General features: G+C 29.6%; 2 protein-coding genes across 3 annotated transcripts in view; one reads left to right on the top strand and one right to left on the bottom strand.

Moving 5' to 3' along the window:
* LOC122859548 (N-alpha-acetyltransferase 15, NatA auxiliary subunit) overlaps positions 1 to 23,068 on the top strand; it is a 57,993-nt gene that overhangs the window by 5,464 nt on the left and 29,461 nt on the right. Inside the window, exon 7 of the mRNA XM_044163210.1 lies at positions 5,239 to 5,452. Coding sequence (XP_044019145.1) covers positions 5,239 to 5,452 — 214 coding nt within the window. The remainder of the gene's footprint in view (positions 1 to 5,238; positions 5,453 to 23,068) is intronic.
* Positions 5,345 to 23,068, bottom strand: part of LOC122859544 — a 28,305-nt gene continuing 10,581 nt past the window's right edge. The window contains exons 2-3 of one of the 2 annotated variants that reach the window (XM_044163205.1): positions 14,400 to 16,425; positions 12,747 to 14,285 (exon numbers count right to left, since the gene is read on the bottom strand). In XM_044163205.1, the coding sequence (XP_044019140.1) occupies positions 13,351 to 14,285; positions 14,400 to 16,425 (2,961 nt within the window). In that variant the 3' untranslated portion in view covers positions 12,747 to 13,350. Of the gene's footprint in view, positions 5,429 to 12,746; positions 14,286 to 14,399; positions 16,426 to 23,068 lie in introns of those variants that run through there. The other variant, XR_006374358.1, reaches the window with a different exon arrangement.

The raw sequence follows: 23,068 nt of genomic DNA, 5'->3' as shown, positions 1-23,068 counted from the left end.
TAATTAAAAATATGTGGTAAAAACTTGTTTTTTACTGATTTTCTAATAAACAGCCATAATATTGAAAAAGTGGGAAAATTTAAACTTGCAGAAAATAAACTTGATTACAAAATAATGGGGCATCATAAATGCAAGTATTTATGGAAATATTATTAAAAATATTTTTATTAACTACATAAAATTGAGATTGATAATGAATATTAATATTAATTGGATACAAATAAAAAACTTGATAGTGATGCATATTAACAAAAAAAAATTTTTGTGCGCAATATTGTAATGAATAAATATTATAGAATAATTGTTTTTATCAATATATAATTGAGGGTCCGGATGCATCAACGGACCGCGCTCCATTGTTGTAATGCGACCGCGCTCCAATAACAATGGAGCGCGGTCGCATTAATTATTACGCGCGCAACAAAACAGCAACTTGCCATCACCCATATTAGAACTTTCGATATGCGTGTCAAACGTGAGCGCGCTCTATTGTTGTTAACTCAATAACTTTTTTAATTATTAATTTAAATTTTTAAAATTTTAGAAATATATTCTACATATATAAATAAACATTTTTTACGCTGGAAGTTATTAAAATTTTCAAATTTCTTCGCTAAACGGTTGAGTCAAAGATAAGAAGATTCAATTTTCTATTGACACAAATTAAATAAATAATATAAATAAATAATATCATTATTTTCTAAAAATTTTTTTTTTCATTATTCTTTGTTAATAAATATATATGGGGCATTCCAGGTCAAATCACCGAGTCATCGGCCTGACCCCTACCGATTCACTTGGAAATTTTTTTCTAGGTGTATTTTGGACCAAAAAACGACCTTATTTTTTTTCAATTTTTTTTACCAATACACCATAATAATTTTTTTCCTACTATCGAGTTTCTCAGACCAGGTTTAAAATTCTGAAATTTTTCACATATCATCTCGAGGTAAAAACAAGTCACCCATAAAAATTTGGGAATGAGCCGAGAATAATTACTAATTTTTTTATAACTGATTAAAAAAAAATTTTTTTACGAATTTTAAAATAATCTAATTTTAGAATAATCTAATAATGGTTTCTTGTAGAGAAATCAAAAATAAAAATAAATGATATCTGGGCAAATTTTGGTTCTTTCCATATTTCGAGGGTAAAAGCTTCAAAAATTGAATTTTAAGCATCGCAGTTTTTCTATCTTTCCATCCTTAAATATAGGGAAAAACAAAATTCATCAAGATATGATTTATTTTTATTTTTGATTTCTCTATAAGAAACCATTATTAAATTTTTCTATTTTTAAAATTCGTAAAAAAATTTTTTTTTAATCAGTTATAAAAAAATTAGTAATTATTCTCGGCCCATTCCCAAATTTTTATGGGTGACTTGCTTTTACCTCGAGATGATATGTGAAAAATTTCAGAATTTTAAACCTGGTCTAATTTGAGAAATACTCGATAGTAGGAAAAAAAAATTATTTTATGGTGTAAAAATGGTGGAAAAAAATTGAAAAAAAATAAGGTCGTTTTTTGGTCCAAAATACACCTAGAAAAAAATTTCCAAGTGAATCGGTAGGGGTCAGGCCGATGACTCGGTGATTTGACTTGGAATGCCCCATATATATGTAAAATTTCAAGAGTTTTTATTGATCAACAAAAGAGATATACTCGTATTATTATTGAAAAATGAAAAAAATCAGAGATGGAATAATTTTCTTAATTAATTTTTTTCAATTAAAATAATTAAAAAAAAAAAAAAACCATAAAAGCAATATATTTTTCTTTTAACTTTTCCTACATGCCTATATTTTTTAATTTTTTTTTTGACGACTTTGAAAATTAAGAATTATCCAAGCCATTGGACAATACTTCTACCGTTTTTCGAGCGTGCAGGTCGTTATTGCATCCGGACCCTCAATTGATTTTTATTGAAATATACTGCATAACATTGATTAATTATGGAAAAAATAAATGGTTAACGTAAAAAAAATGATCACGGAAAGTTCAAAGTTTTGGTTTTTTGGGGTTGGTATGACAAAATCTTCAATGTAAAAAGCATAGGATTTTATTTAGGACACGCTCACAAAATCTAGCTAAGAATGTACCTTAAGGTTCATTCCCAGTCGCATTACCGAACCAATATTTATGCCACGAAGGGCCCGTATATTAATAACGCTATTTTTTATTCCCGTGTCCAGAAATTTTTGTAGCGCCACTGATGAAAAAACCAAGTCCTTTAGTAGTATGTGTGTGCGCGGCAACACATTAGCAAACAAAGCTTACGTCGTACACCAAAACCATGCTTGTGTTCATGCCTGTGTGCCGCGCATCTAGCAAAGTTTTAATATTTCAAAGTTATTTATTTTTTAAAATCCACGTCAGAAAAAATTTAAAATTTTTTGAGTAGATTCGTCTTTTTAAAGACTTCAATTTGATCGTAATTTGAAAGATGTCTATCAGACAGCGAACTAGCTAAAGATAAAAATGTAAACTATGGCCTATTCTCGTGTGTAAAAGTTGTCAACTTTGACACCCATTATCGCAAAAACATCCACGTCAGAAAAATTGAAAAAAATTTACAAGATAGATAATTATTTCATTTAAAAAAAAAAACAAAAAAAAAAATCTATCAGAAATTCAATTATTCAGAATCAACCTAACGTGACCGGTCATTTTTTTAAATTTATTTTGCGTCAAAAACAAGATTAATATTATTAATTTACTGTAAAAATATTATTTTCTCAGGGGCAATTGCCGAGTTCGTTCCGACTTCCCCGTAATGCCCAGATTAGTTTTGGAGGGCGGGGCCCGTTCATCCGAGTTCGTTCCCGAAAAGAAATCCAAGTTCGTTCCAATCGTTTCCCCTACCGTTTCCCCTTTACTTTGCCACAATTTAGTTTTTTAAAATAGGGGAATTTGCGATAAGAACGAACTCGGCTGCAATAGTACCGCCCCCGGGAACGAACTCGGATTTTCTTTTGGCCTTAATCCGGCTTGGGAACGAACTCAGGGGCAACGTCTGAACTTGAAACTGAAATTTTTTTTTTTTTTTCTTTAATTCTCGCGACGCGTATCGGCTATGGGAGGGAAAGGGTGACTCTAATCGCGAAAATGATAGATATGAAAAAGAAGGCTCCCGATGTAAGGAAAATTTTGATATTATTATTTTTTTTTTGCAACAATTTCTAAAAAAAAAATACGGGCTATACAGTCAAATAAAATAAAATAAAATAGTTAATTTGTTATAACTTATGAATTAGAAGAATATAAATTAATTATTCTGCAAAGTAAACTTAACGAATCGTTAAATCATAAATTATTAATTACTTGTATAAATTTATGTATTTATTTTTATAGTTTGGTCTGTTTATTCAAAATAAATAGGTTTAAAAGTAGCCACCCTTTCCCTCCCATACCCAGGTAGGAAGTGACGACGGGCACAAGCCTGGGACAAGCCTGATTACCCGGCTCTCGGGCCTGTGTCAGGCCTGTGACACAAGCCTGTGTCAAGTCTGGAATGTTCACGATGTATTTACTGGTGTCGGACTAGTGTATCAGGCTTGGCACAGGCTTGTGTTCCCAGGCTTGACACAGTCTTGTGTTCCCAGGCTTGACACCGGCTTGCAAAAAAAATTATAAAAAAATATAAATAAACAATTATTATTAATTTATTAATTTGACATTATTATTTTTTACGCGATACAATTTGAATTAACGATGATTATATGAACGAAAATAAACGGCGTAACGGGGGATCGATCCTAGGTCTCTCACGTGGAACTCCAATGCTCTATCAAGTCGACCACGGGGGATTCATGAAAGAGTCAGTCAAAATTTTTTATATGGATGAATTTATTCGAGAGTCAATACACAGTCCTTGTAAAAGCCTGGCACGATAGTCAAAACCTAATAATTTTTATTTAAAATGTCTATTCACAATTTATAGATCTAATTAATTAATTTTTTTTTTTTAATTGAATATATGCACAAGTCAAGTCCCGTGTGAGGCTTGGTAAAACGGGCTTGACACAAGGCTCGTGTGAGGCCGGGGAAAACAAAAAAAACAGGCTTGACACCGGCTTGGACTATTGAAGCCTGTGTGAGGCCGGTTGAAAACAACGGGGACAGTCTTGTGTCAAGCCTGTGTTAACAAGGCTCGTGTGAGGCCGGGGAAAACAAAAAACACAGGCTTGACACCGGCTTGAATTATTGAGGCCTGTGTGAGGCCGGTTGAAAACAACGGGGACAGTCTTGTGTCAAGCCTGTGTTAACAAGGCTCGTGTGAGGCCGGGGAAAACAAAAAACACAGGCTTGACACCGGCTTGAATTATTGAGGCCTGTGTGAGGCCGGTTGAAAACAACGGGGACAGTCTTGTGTCAAGCCTGTGTTAACGAGGCTCGTGTGAGGCCGGGGAAAACAAAAAACACAGGCTTGACACCGGCTTGAATTATTGAGGCCTGTGTGAGGCCGGTTAAAGACAACGGGGACAGTCTTGTGTCAAGCCTGTGTTAACGAGGCTCGTGTAAGGCCGGAGAAAACAATGGGCACAAGCTTGTGTCAAGCCTGTGCTCCCCAGGCTCGATACACGACCCTCGCACAAGCCTGGCACAGTTGTTCAAGCCCGAGAACTCCTACCTGGGTAGCCGATACGCGTCGCGAGAATTAAAAAAAAAAAAATTTTTATCCGGGATAAATAATTAATAACTTTTTTTCAAATTAAAATAAAAAAAAAATAATAATATCAAAATTTTCCTTATATCGAGGGCCTTTTTTTTTTACGTCTATCATTTTCGCGATTAGAGCCACTCTTTCCTCCCCCAAAACCGATACGCGACGCGAGAATTAAAAAAAAAAAAAAAATTTTCCGGGATAAATAATTAATCACTGTTTTTCAAATCAAAATAAAAAAAAATAATATTATCAAAATTTTCCTTACATCGGGAGCCTTTTTTTTCATATCTCTCATTTACGCGATTAGAGCCCCCCCCCCCCTTTCCCCCCATAGCCGATACGCGTCGCGAGAATTAAAAAAAAAAAAAATTTTTTTTCATATTTCTATTTCTTTTGTTTGTCTAAATAATTGTTAATAAAAAAAAAATTAATACGTGATAATTAACTAATTTGTTTATAAATTTATTTATTTAAAATTTCAAATAATTATAAAAAAAAAAAAATTTTTTTTTTTTTTTTCGCCAATTTTTGTTCTTTTATTTTTAATTAACTTTTAATTTATGCTTTTAGCACTTTTCTGAAATTATTGAAGATCAGTTTGATTTCCATACGTATTGTATGAGAAAAATGACTCTTCGCTCATATGTTGGATTACTACGGTTAGAAGACATACTTCGCTCTCATCCATTTTACTTCAAAGCAGCTAAATGTGCAATGGAGGTTTATCTAAGACTTTACGATAATCCCCTTCCTGATCCAACTGAAATTCAAGAAATCGATACCGGTAAGTTTGAATATTTTACTAATTTTAATAGAATACACTTAAATAATTAATACCATATTTTTAATAACATGTAGTTCATAATGATTTCCAATTTAAAATTGATTATAAGTCCCAGAATTGTACAAATATTTGAATCTATGAAAGTGCCTATGGTGCTACGATTTATTGAATACACAGAGAAAAATCTACAGCAAAAATAGTAAGAGCTATCGTATACATATATACACTATGGTAAAATTCAGTATATATGTATATACTACTAATAATGTTATATATGAAATCACTAATATTTTCAATCAAATGTGAATCATTGAAATCGTCGGCGATTAGATTATAAAATGAATCATAGTGTCATCACAATTCTTTATAACCCGAGTGGAAAAATTTTCAGGATGCCCTATTTGACCTGAGAACCTGATAGGAAATTCCTTATTCAGGAAACCTGACTCATTTCTGGCTCGAATCTGGTCAGGATACCTGAAGATTTTCTTAAGTCAGGTGAACTTATTCAATCGTGTTCAGAAAAGGAACAGAAAACCTTAACGTCTTCTGAATAAGGCTCCCTGATCAGATTCTGACTAGAATACTATCAGGATGAATGAATAAAAAAAATCTGATTTTTTCCATTTAGTTTTCCTGTTCGGAAAAGGAACAGGAAACCTGAGCATATCCTGAATAAAGTTTCCTGATCAGGTTCTGACCAGAACACTGTCAGGATAAATATATCTAATAAATTAACTTTTTTTACACAGTTTTCCTGTTCAGAAAAGGAACAGGAAACCTAAGCATATCCTGAATAAGGCGTCCTGATCAGAATACTGTCAGGATAAATATATCAAATAAATTGACTTTTTTACTTAGTTTTCCTGTTCAAAAAAGGAACAAGAAACCTTAACGTATTCGGAGTAGGGAATTCTGATCAGAATATTATCAGGATAAATATATCAAATAAATTGACTTTTTTACTTAGTTTTCTTGTTCAAAAAAGGAACAGGAAACCTTAACGTATTCGGAGTAGGGAATTCTGATAAGATTCTGATCAGAATATTATCAGGATGAATGAATCTAATAAATTGACTTTTTTCACTCAGTTTTCCTGTTCAGAAAAAGACCAGGAAACCTGAGCATATCCTGAAAAAGGAATTCTGATGAGATTTTGACAAGAATACTATCAAGATAAATATTTTTTGGATTTGATTTTAATTTTCATTCTAAAACAAAATGACAACGGACAATTTCACAAATTGTTATATTTTATTTTTTCGTTAAAATCACGTCGCAAATTCTAATTTAAGTTTTTTTTAGCTGATGTAATTTATGAAAGCAAAAAATCACGACACGTAATCGATAAACAGCATGGCCGCGTTTAAATTTTTATTAATACGTCTTTCTGTCACTTTATTTAACTAGCTGAAAGAAAAACGAAAAAAATACCTATCTCACTATAGGCACTTAGTTATTTTATTTTAGATGTCTTCTTAAAATATTTTATACATATATTGTAAAAATTTTTTCTTTCTTGATCATAATCAGTTGAATATTTATTTCTAATTATTTCGCTTATTCGCTTGATTTAAAGGATATTTTTGCTTCCTTTTTAGCAAAGTTTCTCTTAAATTAATTCTCTTTTCTCTTAAATAAAAAAAAAACTGTCTTAAATTAAAGCAATTAAATTGCTTTAATTAAAAAATATTATGCTCAATTTAATACATTTTTTTTTTAAATCAAAGCCTAAAACTTTCAAGCAAAATTTTGCTATATTTAAGCAACTTTTCTCTTAAATGCAGACAATTTTTTTCTCAGTGTAGATTATTGGAGACAATATTAACGATATCTCAGAATTTTTTTATAAAGCTGTCTATGTTTTGCTTTTTTCTTTTTTTCAATTTTTTTTTATAATTGCTGTAATTTAAAATAATAATAATAATCGGAATTGATAACACTTGCCATTTAATTTCTTTGGCGACTTGGTATTTTAAATTATTCAAATAAATTGCATTAATTTAATTTGTAAAATACCAAAGAATAGCAGTAGCTTAGGGAAAGATCAAGCTAAGAAATTAATGCAGCCAAAGAAATTAAATGGTAAGCAATATCAATTCTTTAACTTCATTTTTTCCTTAGCTATTCTCTTTTATTCCCTTCTTCTTTCATGCTAGCATAGTGAAACTAACTACAGACCTAATAACTTTTACCATTTTGTATATAGTAACAACTACGAGTTGCATAGCACATTTTAAAGGTTTCCATAGTACGGTTCATTTTCCAAATGTACCCTCACGGTCATGGTGAATTTAAACACACAACATAGTAAAAAGTAACAAGTTTATGGTTGTTCGTATCATTGGTATAGTGAAGACTATCTATTGAACAAGTAAAGTCTACTAAAACCATAATAAAAACCGGTTTTACCTCAGCAGAGTAGTTTTTACTATGTTACTATCGTAAAATTTAAAATGCACATCGTAAAAAAAATTATAAAAAATAATATGTTGAACCATATTTCCGAAAACGTCCCTCAGTACTATAGTAACATAGTAAAACTAATTATTTTTTTTTACAGTGTAAAGTGAATTATAAATTTAACTAGAAAGATATGAATCGAATTTATTTTGTATCTAAATACATTTTTTCAAAAAATCTTCCTCAAGTTGATTATATTTAAATCTCTAATCTTCAAATTTTATAGTTAAAATTGCAAAAAATAAATATATCATTTTTTAATTTAAATACAGGATGAAGCGTAAATGGCGAACACTGAGTATACTACGAGATTGTACGTGAAATTTTAAATAGTAAATGTTTTTACAGTTTGGGTCTACGACGCTTTGTGACTGAGTTATTAACGTTTTAAGTTGACCAATGAGAATCGAGCGTCGATAATTATTATCATTATGGCGTTCACCCACGAGCGCGCAATTGTTTTTGTTTTTATTAGAATTCGAACGCCAGATAGAGCTAAATCATAAATGAATGCGCTGCATCATCACAGCACTCACATTAATTATGACAAAATAATCACTTATAATTTAAAATCACATTTATATTTTTGATCACATTATGTGATTTATTTTTTGATCACATTTTAATTTAAAATACTTTTATATTTTTTTGATCACATTATGTGATTATTCTATCAATGTGATCAATAAATAAATCACATAATGTGATCAAAAAATATAAATGTGATTTTAAATTAGAAAAGATCATATTTTTTGATCACATTATGTGATTTATTTATTGATCACATTGATAGAATAATCACATAATGTGATCAAAAAAATATAAAAGTATTTTAAATTAAAATGTGATCAAAAAATAAATCACATAATGTGATCAAAAATATAAATGTGATTTTAAATTATAAGTGATTATTTTGTCATAATTAGTGTGAGTGCTGTGTGTGTGAGTATGCAGCTGCGCATTCATCCAGCGAATTTATGATTTAGCTCTATCTGGCGTTCGAATTTTGAATTAATTAAAAAAACAAAAACAATTTAATCCATGGCGCGTAAACACACACGTGGGTTCAGACGCCATAATGATAATAATTATCGACGCTCGATTCTCATTGGTCAACTTAAAACGTTAATAACTCAGTCACAAAGCGTCGTAGACCCAAACTGTAAAAACATTTACTATTTAAAATTTCACGTACAATCTCGTAGTATACTCAGTGTTCGCCATTTACGCTTCATCCTGTATAATAGCGAATATTTGGTTATTTGTAATAATAAAAATTATTTGTTATATTTGTGCAGCTAAAACATTTAACTGACTAATGTTTAGTTTAAAAAAAAATTTCTTATTGACTATACTATACTACTTACAAGAATTTACAAAAAAAAAAGTAAATCGAAAATAAATTTTAGTTATATCTTTTTACAAATCTAAATGACGTAAATTTTTAATTTACTCTATATTTTTTCAAAATAGCAATCAGATATACCTATCTAAAATTTACTTTATATTTTTGAAAAATATAATTCAAATTAAATTTATTTTCTATTTTAATACATTTTTTCAAAAATCTTTTTTAAGATTATATCTATATCTCTCATTTCTAAACTTCATAGTTGAAATTTCAAAAATAAAATATGTAATAATTAATTGAAATATATTGACAAATACTTAAGGCCGGTTTTTTCGTCCAACATTACAGTTAACTAAGGTTTAAACTCTAGTGAACTAACTAAGGATTTCGTTACCGTCTGCGTTTTTTATATGCTTTAGTATTAAACATATCAATCGATAAGTAGTTAATCCTTAGTTAGTTAAAGTTAGTTTATGCTCAGTTAACTGTAATGTTGGACGAAAAAACCGGCCTTTATAGTTATATACATATGTGCAGCTTAGAAGATATTTTTTTAGACGAATGTCAAAATGCATGTCTCATGAAAAAAAATTCACGACTTGATATGATTTGAATAACTACAAATTATTTAGAAACGATAAATATTATTTAAACATAATATATGCAGTAATATAAAAGTAATATATGCAGCTCAAACGTTTAACCGACTAATGTTTTTCAAAAAAAAAAAAAAATTTTCATTGACTATTAACAAAAATTTACAAAAGAAAAGTAAATTGAAAATAAATTTCAGCTATACCTGTTAGAATTTGTAAACAATTTCATTTTCAGATTTTTAAAGATAAAAAGTATGTGTTTTATAGTTGAATTAAAAAAAAAAACAAAATGTTAAAAGTAAATTTAAAAAAAATTATGATTATGTCTGTCCAAATACGTATATATTTTAAATTTATTTGAGATTTTTTCAAAATATAAAATGAATTTATTTTGTGTTTTCGTTAAAAATATTTTTTTCACTTATTATAAGATGTCATTTACATATAAATGACATCGTCTAATTCATTTACATTTAAAATTGCCTCATGGTAACAGTTACCGACCGCTGGCTAACCTATTATACTATAAATAATTTACCATTGCGCTTATTATAGTAATGAAGTCAGACTAACATCCGTCAAAGGATATAACGCCCTTTTTTTGGTTTTTTCATTTCACTCCAACTGTCACCCGCGCCTAAAGATGTTTACACATCAAAAAATTTATTTTTTTGGGGATGGTATTGCATTTCTTATAATGTAAAATGGATAGGACATTCTCCTCTCGACAATACTCTAAAACCGGCGTTAGACATGCCTTAAGAGTCATCGTAAATCTTGCATACATAATGATAATACATACGTGCTGCTTTCATGCAGTTAATAACCAACTAAAAGCTCTTGTTTTAGTATGATTTCGACCGTAGCTACATGGCAAGAAAAATATATTGTTTTACTTAAAAAAAAAGTCAGTTCTTACTCTGTTCCATAGTACTGGTGGAAGCTTTGGAAACAAAAATATAATTCATAATGTAGACCGTAAGTTTTACCATGTTTGATACTTTTAGAAAACATTTTATACTTCATCAGTAACCATTAAGTTTAGTAAACCATGGTTTGAGTAAACAGTAGTATGTTCTTTAGTAAAGACAACTCCCGTCTGTCTATGACAACTATTACATTGTAAATTTTACTACGTTTACTAGTAAAAAGTAAGGTTCTCTGTTTCAGCAATAATGAAAAAAAAATATATATATATATATTGTATTATTTCATTTTCGTTTTGTTTTTTTAAGTTCTCGGCTGCCTATATTTTTTCTCAAATTTATTAATTAATCAGGAATTCGAACCAGCGACTTACTAAACGACCTATTTTATAAACTTCTAATTTTATTATACCAGCACAGTGAATTTTACTGTGTTTAACAACATTTATGTATCCATAAACCAGATTTTATTAGTGATGTTTCGCCACCTTTTTACAGTGCTAGCACAACAAATTTGGGCAGATATTTCTCTCCATGTACAGACATTTTTATGAACAAATGTGGTACTTTTTACTAGATTCACGCTTATTTTTTTTGTGTAATTTTTGAGCTCTTAGCTAAAAAATTACTTAAAAAGTCTTAGGAAACCAAGTATTCAATTGTGATAAAACTAGCTATGCAGCTGTTTTATTTTTAAAATAAAAGACATGATACCGGAAAAAGGAAATCTGTGACGCATATAATCAAGTCTCAACTGTTGACAAAATTTCATACTTGACCCCGCCCGGCTCGAAATACGTATACATATACTGACAGTTAAAATGACTTTGGAAAAAATGTTGTGCGCAGGTTTAGAAATTTATTCTGCATTTACAACTTTTAAAGAAAAGTTTTTTCCGTTTGGTCAAGTACAATGATCGTACATTATGGTGGTGAGTTTTAACCATGGAGGTGAATAAGGAGTGTAAGCTTTGCTTTTTTACTGTGTCAAAGCATAGGCTGTCGCTGAAGCCTAAATTTCGGAGTAAGTCAGTTCGAAAAACTACCAACTGCAGCGCTGACATCAGCCCTTGACCGAAAAGAGAGATAGAACAAAATATTCTTATTCACTCTAGCCTGTATGATTATGTTTACCTTTTTGGACCATTCAAGTGTAGTTTAATTGAGTTTAATTATTAAATGTGAATTCATTAATTAAAATATCCAATAACATCTTATTTTTTTATATTTTTCAATAAATTAAAAGGTACATTATTACATTATTCTTCATCTTATACATTTATTTATAGGGATCTGACCTATGGGCGGGGTTTAGTAGCACCTACGTCCTACACACACTCACCGTGTCCGTGTGCCAACATGGCGCATTCCAAATGGTTTTTGGCGCTCTATTTGAATAATAAATACAGTATTATTTGAGTGTTATATTTTTATCATATTATTATCGATCATTTTTGATAAATTTTTCTACAATAACAGACGATCTACTGGTTCCAAGTTTTTGTTTTTGATTAGGTATTTATTGGGCTTTAAAAATACCTATATGAAATATTAAATTAAAATTTTTTCCAGTAAGATTGATAGAATTCTCTACTGAACATATATATTTAGTTTCTTTTATACGCTCTGAAAAAATACCAGCCTCGACATTCATTTTTTAATTATCAATCTATTTATTGTTATTTATAATCATTATTATAATATTAAATCTGTATACGTATTTTGACACTTGGCTGCGACTCACACCACTCCACTATTTGTATGTGTTGGTATGTCCTGTATGTATTATATTATTATTATGATTCCGACCATCTGGAAATACTTTACTATTCGGCCACCAGATGCCATGGTGAATAGGTCAGAACCCTATAATCTAAATTAACTCCACAGCCATTTTAAAATCATTGTGTCAAACGGCTCTGGAGTTAATTTAGATTATAAATCAATTGATTTGGTCACATCCTTTCCTTAACTATTTCTGCTTAAATTAATTTATTAAAAATCTGTTAAGCGATTAAAAACAAATTGACAGCTGTTTCTAGTTCTAACCTTGTGTTTAATTTTGAAAAATTTATTTTCAGACACACAAATTAGACAAACAAAAAAGAGACTCAACACACAAGTTCTAAAAAAAAACAATTAATCTATCAATTAATTAAATTCAATTCATTTATTCTATAATATTTGTCAACGGTATTTGCACTACAAACAACACAAAAAGTAAACAAACAGTAAATAAAAGATTACACGTGATACTGTCGTTCGAGTCCGATCCCAGCGCCCTCATTTACTCCGAAATGACGGCTTCAGTAAAAAAGCAAAGCTTACACTCTTTATTCACCTCCATGGTTTTAACAGTGTAATAATAATAGTAGCAATAATAATGAATCATAATAAAATTCGTTGCAATCATGAAATAAGGTAAACTGTATTTACAGGTTTTATAAATATCTTAAGTGTAAGTATACATGTGATGTTACAGTATAGTTGCAGTATGTACATACGCGTGTATAATTTTTATTACATTTTGAGTTTTCATTGTTACCATTATTATTTCAGGTTTTATTTTTTATGAGAAAACTTTTGTGTTATTGCATGAGGTGTAAGAAAATAAAAATGCCCACCATCACCTGGTAATTGGTAAGCAAAATATAAACTTCGGTTGTCTTGATTTGCTGATTTCGCATTGGTTAAATCAAAGTAATTAGATTGCGAGTCAATTTGTGATTGTGAATGACGATATTTATTTACAATATCACTAGAAAAAATGATTGGCTTTGATAAGAAGTCTCGTGACTCATCGAAGGGCGTGATTTCAGATAAAACGCTAGTTGGAGTCACCTGTTGACTATTATAACTGTCATTTGGTTGATGAGTTTTTCGATTTGATGAGTTTTTATTCAATACATTAGAATTTTTATGTAACTTTCGTTGATCATGATATTTCTGTAACACTAGTTCACTTTTTTCCAAATCATAACCAGGCTGATATTCGGCATCTGAATTAATTGGTGAAAACGGAAACTTATTACTAATTCTTGTGTTATCTTTTAGCAAATAATGACTTCGTGGTTGGTCTCCATAATGAACATTAACCCTTGGACTTTTATAGGTTTGTCTATTATCATAATTATCATTAGTAAATGAATTGAATGTTAAAAATCTAGAGTTTCCTGGACGTACAGTAACACTACTTGTTTTTCCATATATCGGTGTTGTTGATGATAGTCTTTCCTGTTTAATTTTTTTTCCAAAATTTGTAAAGTACTCTTTAGTAACATCATCCAAATAAGTTTCATCTTGCTTCGTATAGTAAGCAGGTTTTGGATCTGACGTTGTTGTATCGCCTAATGGCTTCGGTGTTGTGGAAGAAATAACAATTGGCAATCTACTTCGATAATGATTCTGGTCAGGCTTAATTCTCTGATTGAGTGCTATTTCGGTGTCATCACTATTTTGTCGATTAACTTTATCTTGAACTTCTCGCCACTCGTTAAATACAACATCGTTTTGCGGATGACTTTCTATTTTTCGTTCATGTTCTGAATAATCAGCTGCTTCATCACTATTTTGTCGATTAACTTTATCTTGAACTTCTCGCCACTCGTTAAATACAACATCGTTTTGCGGATGACTTTCTATTTTTCGTTCATGTTCTGAATAATCAGCTGCTTCGAAACTATATTGATATACTGGATTTGACTTGGCTCTTTTATCAGATATTTGTTTTTCTTTTGTTATAGGGGTTGCTAATAAATTTCGAAGATTCAATTGTTCTTGTCTGTTTGCAATAGGTTGATAGTATAATGGTTGAGTTTCCGATATCACAGCTTGTTCATGCGTTTTTAAGAATAATTCTGAATCTAACGAAGCTTTGTATTTTGATGTTTGATGTGATGATGTTAATTGAAAATTTTCGTAAGGTTTCTTCGACGGAGTTTCTTGCGAAAAGTCTTTGATTTTATAATGAGGTGATTGTGTGGTTTTTTTTGATGCTTCGTTATCATTGTTCTTTTCATAAAAATAGTATGATGATATAACTGGAAAAACCTTAGAGTGTTCATCTGATTCTATAATATTTTTAATAGAAAGTGGTGCAGCTTCGATAGCTCCATTAGCTGTTGATGGCGTTGATGTTGGATAATATGTTGAAAATGGATCTGTTTTTGAACTTGGTCTTGTATTAGTCCAACAGTTTTCCTTTTCTAATATACTTGGTTCTAGAGCTTGATTTTTTAATGTTGATTTTGTTGGATAAATTTTTAATTCCTCATGGTTGTATGTGATTGGAGTTACTACAGGAGATACTCTTTTTGGTGATTTTACTATTGTTTTAATTTCATTATTATTGAAGTTGTTTATCGATTTCACAGCGAATTGCTCCTGTATACTTGCTACTGTGCTTGAGTATGTAATTTTGTATGGCTTTGAAGCTAATTTTCTCGGTGAGTAGTGCTGAGTATCTGTTGATTTTGATGATATTGGTCGTTTATTATATTTCAAAGCTTGTTCTTTAGTCGCAGTTAATTTCTTTTCTTCCAATTTTGAAAAAAAATTAGGTGGTGGCGGAAGAATTATACCAGGTACAAGGGGTCCTGGTGGAACAACCGTTGAATTATCTTGATAATACGTAAATGTATATGCTGGTGGATAATAAATTGATTGATCGTCTTCGTCATAGTCAGTTTCATTATTTGATGAAGGAACAAAATGCGTACCCAGTGGTAGTGATGAAAAAAAAGGACCAACCACCCCACCTAGAGCTTGTCCTGATTTGATTTTTTTTTCATCTCGAGTGTCACCAGCTATTTCTTTATATATTGTATTATTCGATTCAACCCAAGTACTCAACCAATCCGACTTGTTTTTATTACTTGTCATATTATTGCTTTCTAGTATTTTGATAGGTTCATTATCCGTCAATTGAACGGGAAAGGGTGGTGGAATTTTCGGCATTGATGGAATTTTTACTTGTCTTCTTGGTGCTTCGTAATCATCGATTGGAGACCACTCTTGGAAATCCCTTGATGATCGTTTGTCATCAAGATATTTTTCTGAAAAACCACCACCTTTTAATACCAAGAGATGATTTTCCGCTAGCCAAATTTCTTCCCTATCTAAACCTCCAAAATTCTGTACACTGTCTTTGGGAATCTCAGGATTAGATAAATAACTTAAAACACCCATTTTTTTGGGTTTTTCTCTAAAAATCTCATTTTGTAAAAGACCATATTTGCCTTCTTTTACCTGTTGAGCAAGCGTTTTTTTATCATCATCATCTTCTGTTTTTTTCCCTTTTTTTTCTTGACCGTTTCCTGACGAAGAGAGAAACAAATAGTCTTCCCATTGTAGTACGCTTTTGCCCCGCTGAAGTCCTGATCCTAATGTTGATGGTTTCATTTTGATGTGGCCACTTCTTGGACTGAAGCTCTGCGTTTTTTGAACATCGGCTGTTAACCTATTAGTTCTAGATTCCTCGCCGTCTAATGATGAATTTCTTGATGGATAATTTAGGAATCGACGTTCATTGCTTCTGGTTAATTTTGTAAGTTTTTGTCGGAAAATTTCCTCTATAGCCGAGGTCAGTGAACAAACGAATAGTAAGTTGCACGCGACTAAGAATTTGATTTGGACCATCTGGAACGATATAAAATTTTTTTAATTATAGCTTTAAAGAAACATTGGAATATTTCTTGCATGTGTAATACATTTTCATATAATACTCGCAACGATTCAGCCTTCTAACCGATTTTCTGATATTTTGATATATAAATCTTGAAATTCTCTAATATCTAACTATTTTAATTTCATAATTATGCGCCATACACACGGAGAGAAATCCGCAGCAAAAAATGCTGTAGAGACTCAAGCAAATTTTGTTGTAGTTCACTGTAAAATTTAGTAGTTGCGTGGGGAGGCCACCAGGATCGACTAAAATTTCCTAATACACTACAGTAATAATTGATCAAAACAAAAAAAAAATAAATAAATATGAACTTATTGTTTTAGACATCAAAATAAAAATGTAACGTGTTTATTAATTTGTAAAAAATAAACCATTTTATAATTGTCATGTGTTTCACCGCATTTTTATTTAGATTCATGAATCAAATAAAAATAATAAACTTTTTCATAAGAGGTTAGGAACACGTGTTATCTGGCGGGAAAAACTACGATAAACTACAATATTATTTAGCATAGAGTATACCATTAACTCAAGACGTCAATGATTCCTGTAAGATACTGTGAAAATTTAGTTTAAATATAAAATTTATGATGATATTTATAATACTGATAATGTTCATAGAATAAATGATGATATCAATATGATATTTATAATAATAATATCAATCATATTGGTAATATTCAAAATATAAATATTGATAATATTATCAATATTATATCGTTATTGATATTATTATTATTATTATTATTATTATTATTATTATTATTAATACCATTGATATTATAAATTTTGAATATTATTAAAACTATTATCAATATTACTATTATTCATAAAATTATTGTTATTGATATTCATACTGTAAATGATAATAACAACAACAATAGTTTCAATAATATTCGAAATATAAATACTAATAATTACTAATACTTATATGTGAATATTATTAACAGTACTATTATTATTATTATTATTATCATCAATGTTATATCGATATTAATAATATTAATATCAATGATTTTATTATTATCGATGATATTATTAAAATTTATTATTGTTACTATTATTTATACTATGAATTAATTTATATATTAATAATATTATTATCAATAACAATTACTTCAATAGTATTATATAGAATAATAGTGTGAATAATAATTTTAATAACATTATAAATTAAAAATATCACCAAATAATAATAATTATAATAATAATAATAATTATAATAATAATAATAATAATTATTAATAATATAAATGATATTAATTATATTAAGGTACAACTAGGGAAAATTAAAAATAATGACGATTTCACGAATTTTATAGAGTAGATAATTGAAATAACGATACACCTTTTTCTTTAATCAGTTTTTTTGTTATAAGATGTTTTTTTGATTAATTAACTGTTAAAGATGGTCCTTTTTTTTGAGGTTAAACATAGGCTCTTATGGAAAATTATGTTCGGCTTTTCATAATACCCCATCGAAATACTTGAAAAAATAATGCCATATTTACCAAAAACTGAAGGAAAAAAAGACGAAAAATCATCACCCAAATTTAGTATAGGTTTTAATATTCAATTTTAATTAATAGAGGATAATAAAATTTTGTCTTTGTCTAAATACTTGAGTGGAAGTGAGAAACAGTATTCTCTTTCTAATCTTTCGTCCTTTTCGCACTCATGAATATATAATGTTTTTAGCAAACATCCGCCAGATGTCTCTCATTTTGCCCTAGTTGTACCTTAATAATAACATTTATAATAATAATATTTGGAATATATGAAGTATTATTATTATTATTATTATTATTATTATTTTTAATAGGATTTATACCATTGATATTATTACTAATATTATATTGATATTAATATTATCGATGATATTATCGAAATTATTGTTTTTATTTTTATTCATACTATATTTATAGATATCAATGATATTTTAAATAATAATAATTTCAATAATATTATGAAGAATGATAATATCAATATAATATTAGTTATAATATTAATGGTATTTATCATATTTATAATAACGCTGCAAACCGATCAGCTACCTTATTGGCAACGCACACACACACACACAGACACACTCATCTCTTTTCTCGCTCGTGGCCACTCACTCACTCACTCACTCTCATTAGTTATATGGGCAAACGCTTGCTCGGTCCGAGCGTTCGCTTGCGCCGAGCGTTACATGGCCGACACACTGTTTTTTTTTTCACTACCCTGCGTAAAAAAGTTTCACTTTAATAATTATTATTATAATAAGTTGGAATTAGTCGCCGAAATGACGTCGGCTATGATTTTTACTATACTACTACTGTAATATTTGCTGTGCAGTTTTGTATCTATAGACAATTACTGTAAAATAGCAGAACAAATGGCATTTATCGATTTGATTCCTTACGGAAAAATTTTATAAAAATTATATAAAATTAGTTTTATAAAAAAATTTTTTAAAAAATGGAAAAATTAAGGGCACTCGATTGTGCCTAAGTTTTTAAAATAATTTTTAGAATAGATTTATGAAATATAGATCCATCTTACACTGAAGAAAACGTTCCCGCTGCAGGCACGGTCTATGGTACCGGTAATGGTAGACAGCTACAGTAGCAGGATGTCCATGTAAATTCACAGTTAGCACCCGTATATTCTCGGTAAACTGTACTGCTGTGAGAGCAGTACAAAGCACTGCCGTGGCAACTGAATGCGCACATCTGTATGCGCGGTCATATACGGTTTACGACTTTGACATCACTTATAGGTTAGGATTAAAATTTAGAATTTTTTAAATGTTCAATTAAACATTTCTTTTAATGTTAAATTTGAAAATTTTTTTTCACGTTAAAAATTAAATTTTTTAATTTACCATGTAATATTATTTTTATGCTATCATTATAGTTAATGCAATTTCTTCGTTTATTCAATAAGTTAATTTATTTTTATTACACGGTAAATTAAAAATGTAATTTTTTTTTTTTTTTAATTCTATATTCAAATAAAATATATCTTTTTCATATTCTTTATTCATATTTTTTTATAATATACAAGATTTAAAAATCAATTCATATTCAATAATAATAGTAATATATAATTATATTTATTAATAATTAATATTAATAATATACATATATACATCATTAAATTTATCGAATGAGTCTTTACGTGTCATACAACTATTCTTAGTACTGCTAATACGCCTGAACTCATCGACAGTAAAATGTTCGGCTGCAGCAGCAGTACAGCGCTTCGCAGTCTACTTTACTGCTACGGCAACAGGAACGTACCGTACCTGCAGCGGGAAGGTTTTTTCCCGATGTATGTTAAAATCTCAGAGGTCTGTTCCAGTTAGTAAAAAAGTTAATAATGTTGAAAGTCAACAATTTTTAACGTGTACGATAATGGAAGCGAGTAAAAATGTACTTCTTGTGCCTACAGTTAAATAAAAAACTACTTTTCTAAAACTTCACAATCTTAGCAAAATTATAGAAACAATAAATTTTTGGGTTTACAGCTAGAAACAGTGCCGTAACAAGGAATTTTTGCGCCCTGGGCAAAATTATATTTTGCGCCCTATTTTTATCGATATAATATATAAAAAAGAATTCATTTGTTAGGTGTATTTAACAATAATATATATAACAAGCAAAACCGCCAGAATATACTGAAATTATTTTATTTTTTAAATAAAAATTGTTGTGGATATTAATATAGAAGACAAAATATTTTAAAAGTAATACCGATAGATGAAGAATAGATCATTAGAAAATCAAAACAGTTTTTGTCTTCTGGCGTTGTCGCTGGAAAATTCATCTATGATGTCATCGAAGTCTATTGAAGATACAATCAATTTGGCACAATGATTCTATTGTATTATAGAAACCATTGCAGAGAAATTGATCTAGATAATGAAATAATTTATTTGGTTACATCCAATCTTTAGCAACAGTCACCAATAGCTTTTTGATTAATTAATTATGGCAAATGTATCTAGGGAAAGTATGTAACCAAATATATTAATTCCTAGTCTAAATTAATTCCTTAGCAATATCCATGGTAGAAGTACTACAGGTATGGCAGTAGTCCATGCTTTTTTCGTCGCGTTCTGCGCATTATTTTTAACCAATCAAGAACGCGCCATCGAGCTGTTTTGCTTTTCTTTCTAACACGCAATCTCTATTATAAGATCCTCTCTCTCTAACATACTGTTTTGACAACTATTTTTTATATTGTTGTAAATACTAATAAATATATGTGGAGCATGTTTAAAAAAAATAAAAAAACCAAGACAGTTTAACAAATAAATTATAATATTTTCATTGTTGTTGTTTTTTTTGATGCCACAAACAATAGAGGTTGTGTTGTATTTATTATACTTGGATTCATTTATTTAATATAAATAATTAATTTTTATCATTGATGTATGTGAATCATTATAAAATATACCAAATCTAGTTGAATAAATATGATAACTTTTGAAAAATTTAAAAAAAACTTGAAAATTTTCTTAACAAATTTGTATCGCGCGCGCATAAAGTCTTCCATTTTTGTGGCGAGAAGGCGACCTTTTGATTGGTCGATTAACAGCGGCCAAACCAGGCTGCGCACTGCCATACCTGTAGTATTTCTACCATGGCAATATCTCCTATCATAAATTGAAATTATTGTCTAAAATAGCTAAAGAATTCATTTAGACTAGGAAATAATATATTTGGTGATACATTCTTTCCTCAGCAATATTTGGCAATAGCTTTTTTATTAATTAATTATGGCAAATGTTGCTAAGAAAAGGATGTGACCAGATAAATAAATTCGTAATCTGAATTAATTTCTCAGCCATTTGCCATAATCATCTCAATTTATGTCAATTAAAAAAAGAATAACCTTTGGCATATATAGTCAATACAAGCAGAATAAAAATCGGTCCATGTTAACCTGCGTTAGTGGTTAAGTCGGTTATAGTACCATGTTAGTGATAGGTAGAATTAGGTAGAATTTTAGAGTATAGAGGATCGTGTCTTGGCCGTTGTCAGAAGAAACAAAAAAAAATTTCAATTCAAATTATTAAGTATATTTTTTATTTTACGTTTTATTTTGCATTTTTAATATTGCTTTAGCACGATTGTCTCTAAACGACAAATGACAATAATGAGGACAATTAACTTCAAAATTTAGAAAGACAATCATGTTTATGTAATATCTGAATGATCATAAATGACAGTAGTCAATTTCTTTCCTGAAAATATAATTTTTTTTTAAATTGTTTAAAAAAGAATATTTTTTTTCTTGTGACGCGCTTCTAAGTGCGCCCCCCTTTACACTTCGCCCTGGGCAGTTGCCCCTTTTGCCCACCCCTTGTTACGGCACTGGCTAGAAAGTTAAACAATCATTGCCTAAAAATAAAAAAAAGTACAATTTCACTGGCAATCAAACGTTTAGAGTGAGATAGTAGTGGTAACAAAATACGTTTGTGTGCATATTTATTGGCTCTGATATTGTGATTCAACAAAAAAATTAAGATATATAGATTGTAGATATTGAAAATACGCTCCTTTTGGTTATAATATGAAATGTCTAGGTCTATTGGAGAGCTATTGGAGAGCTATTATCCCACCTACGTAATACATTAATTATATTTAAAAAAAATTTTTTTTTGCAGTGCTTGGATACAAGCCTGACACCAACAAATACATCGTGAACATTACAGGCTTTATCCAGGCAAGGTAATCAGACCTCACCCAGGCTTGTCGTCAATTCCTACCTGGAAAAGTATTGGAATTGTTTGAAAATCAGGATTTTTATGTTTTTTTTTTTTTTCCATCTTTTGAACAATGTTTTTTTTTTATATTTCAAACAGTTTTTTTGCCAAGAACTCTAATTCTATTGTCAAGATAGATGAATTAATATGAATTTATCCAAAAAATTTCTGTGTATTATCATGGTAATATTATATTTATTATAATAAATTATAATATATATATATGTTTATTCTATAGAAGAAGAGGTATACCAGTATTATAATATAATCATAATACTATAATGGAGATTTTTCCAATTAAAAGCACCAATTTATTTTTTGTATAACATGACCAGATGCGCGCCTTATTAGAAGCTCAAATTTATTCTACTCTGCGATTTACATGCAACCTTAACGTCAAAATTATAATTTCCAAAGACGCTCAAAGATGCTTCATCTTGTAAAACACACATAACGATAACCCGGATGTTTCCAGGGACTCAGATAGATTTAGATTGCTACAGACTGATTCCTTCAGAGACCCGAAAATTTCATCTTGGGTCAAGAGGGTGTTTCTTGATGACCTGCCCCATACGTATATAGAACAAATTATAAATTATATCGACTGTATTTAACTTAATAAGATAGTGAAAGGCGAATGTATTCTAAGGTGTGTCCTGGCCGTTTCAACACTATATTTATACTAGGCGCAATACATATCCTATTTTTCGTTTTTTTAGTCTATACGTCATGGATCAAAAAAATACACTTGAAAGAGCCTTTTAGTGAAGTTCTCATTGGCTTGCTAAATTCAAACTTTTTCGATAGCCGGCAATCTATCCATATAGCAACATTTT

The sequence above is a fragment of the Aphidius gifuensis genome, linkage group LG6, assembly GCF_014905175.1.
Source record: "Aphidius gifuensis isolate YNYX2018 linkage group LG6, ASM1490517v1, whole genome shotgun sequence".
Classification (NCBI taxonomy): Eukaryota; Metazoa; Arthropoda; class Insecta; order Hymenoptera; family Braconidae; genus Aphidius; species Aphidius gifuensis.
The sequence above is the reverse complement of the archived record's forward strand: the minus strand, read 5'-3'. Positions and strand labels throughout refer to the sequence as shown.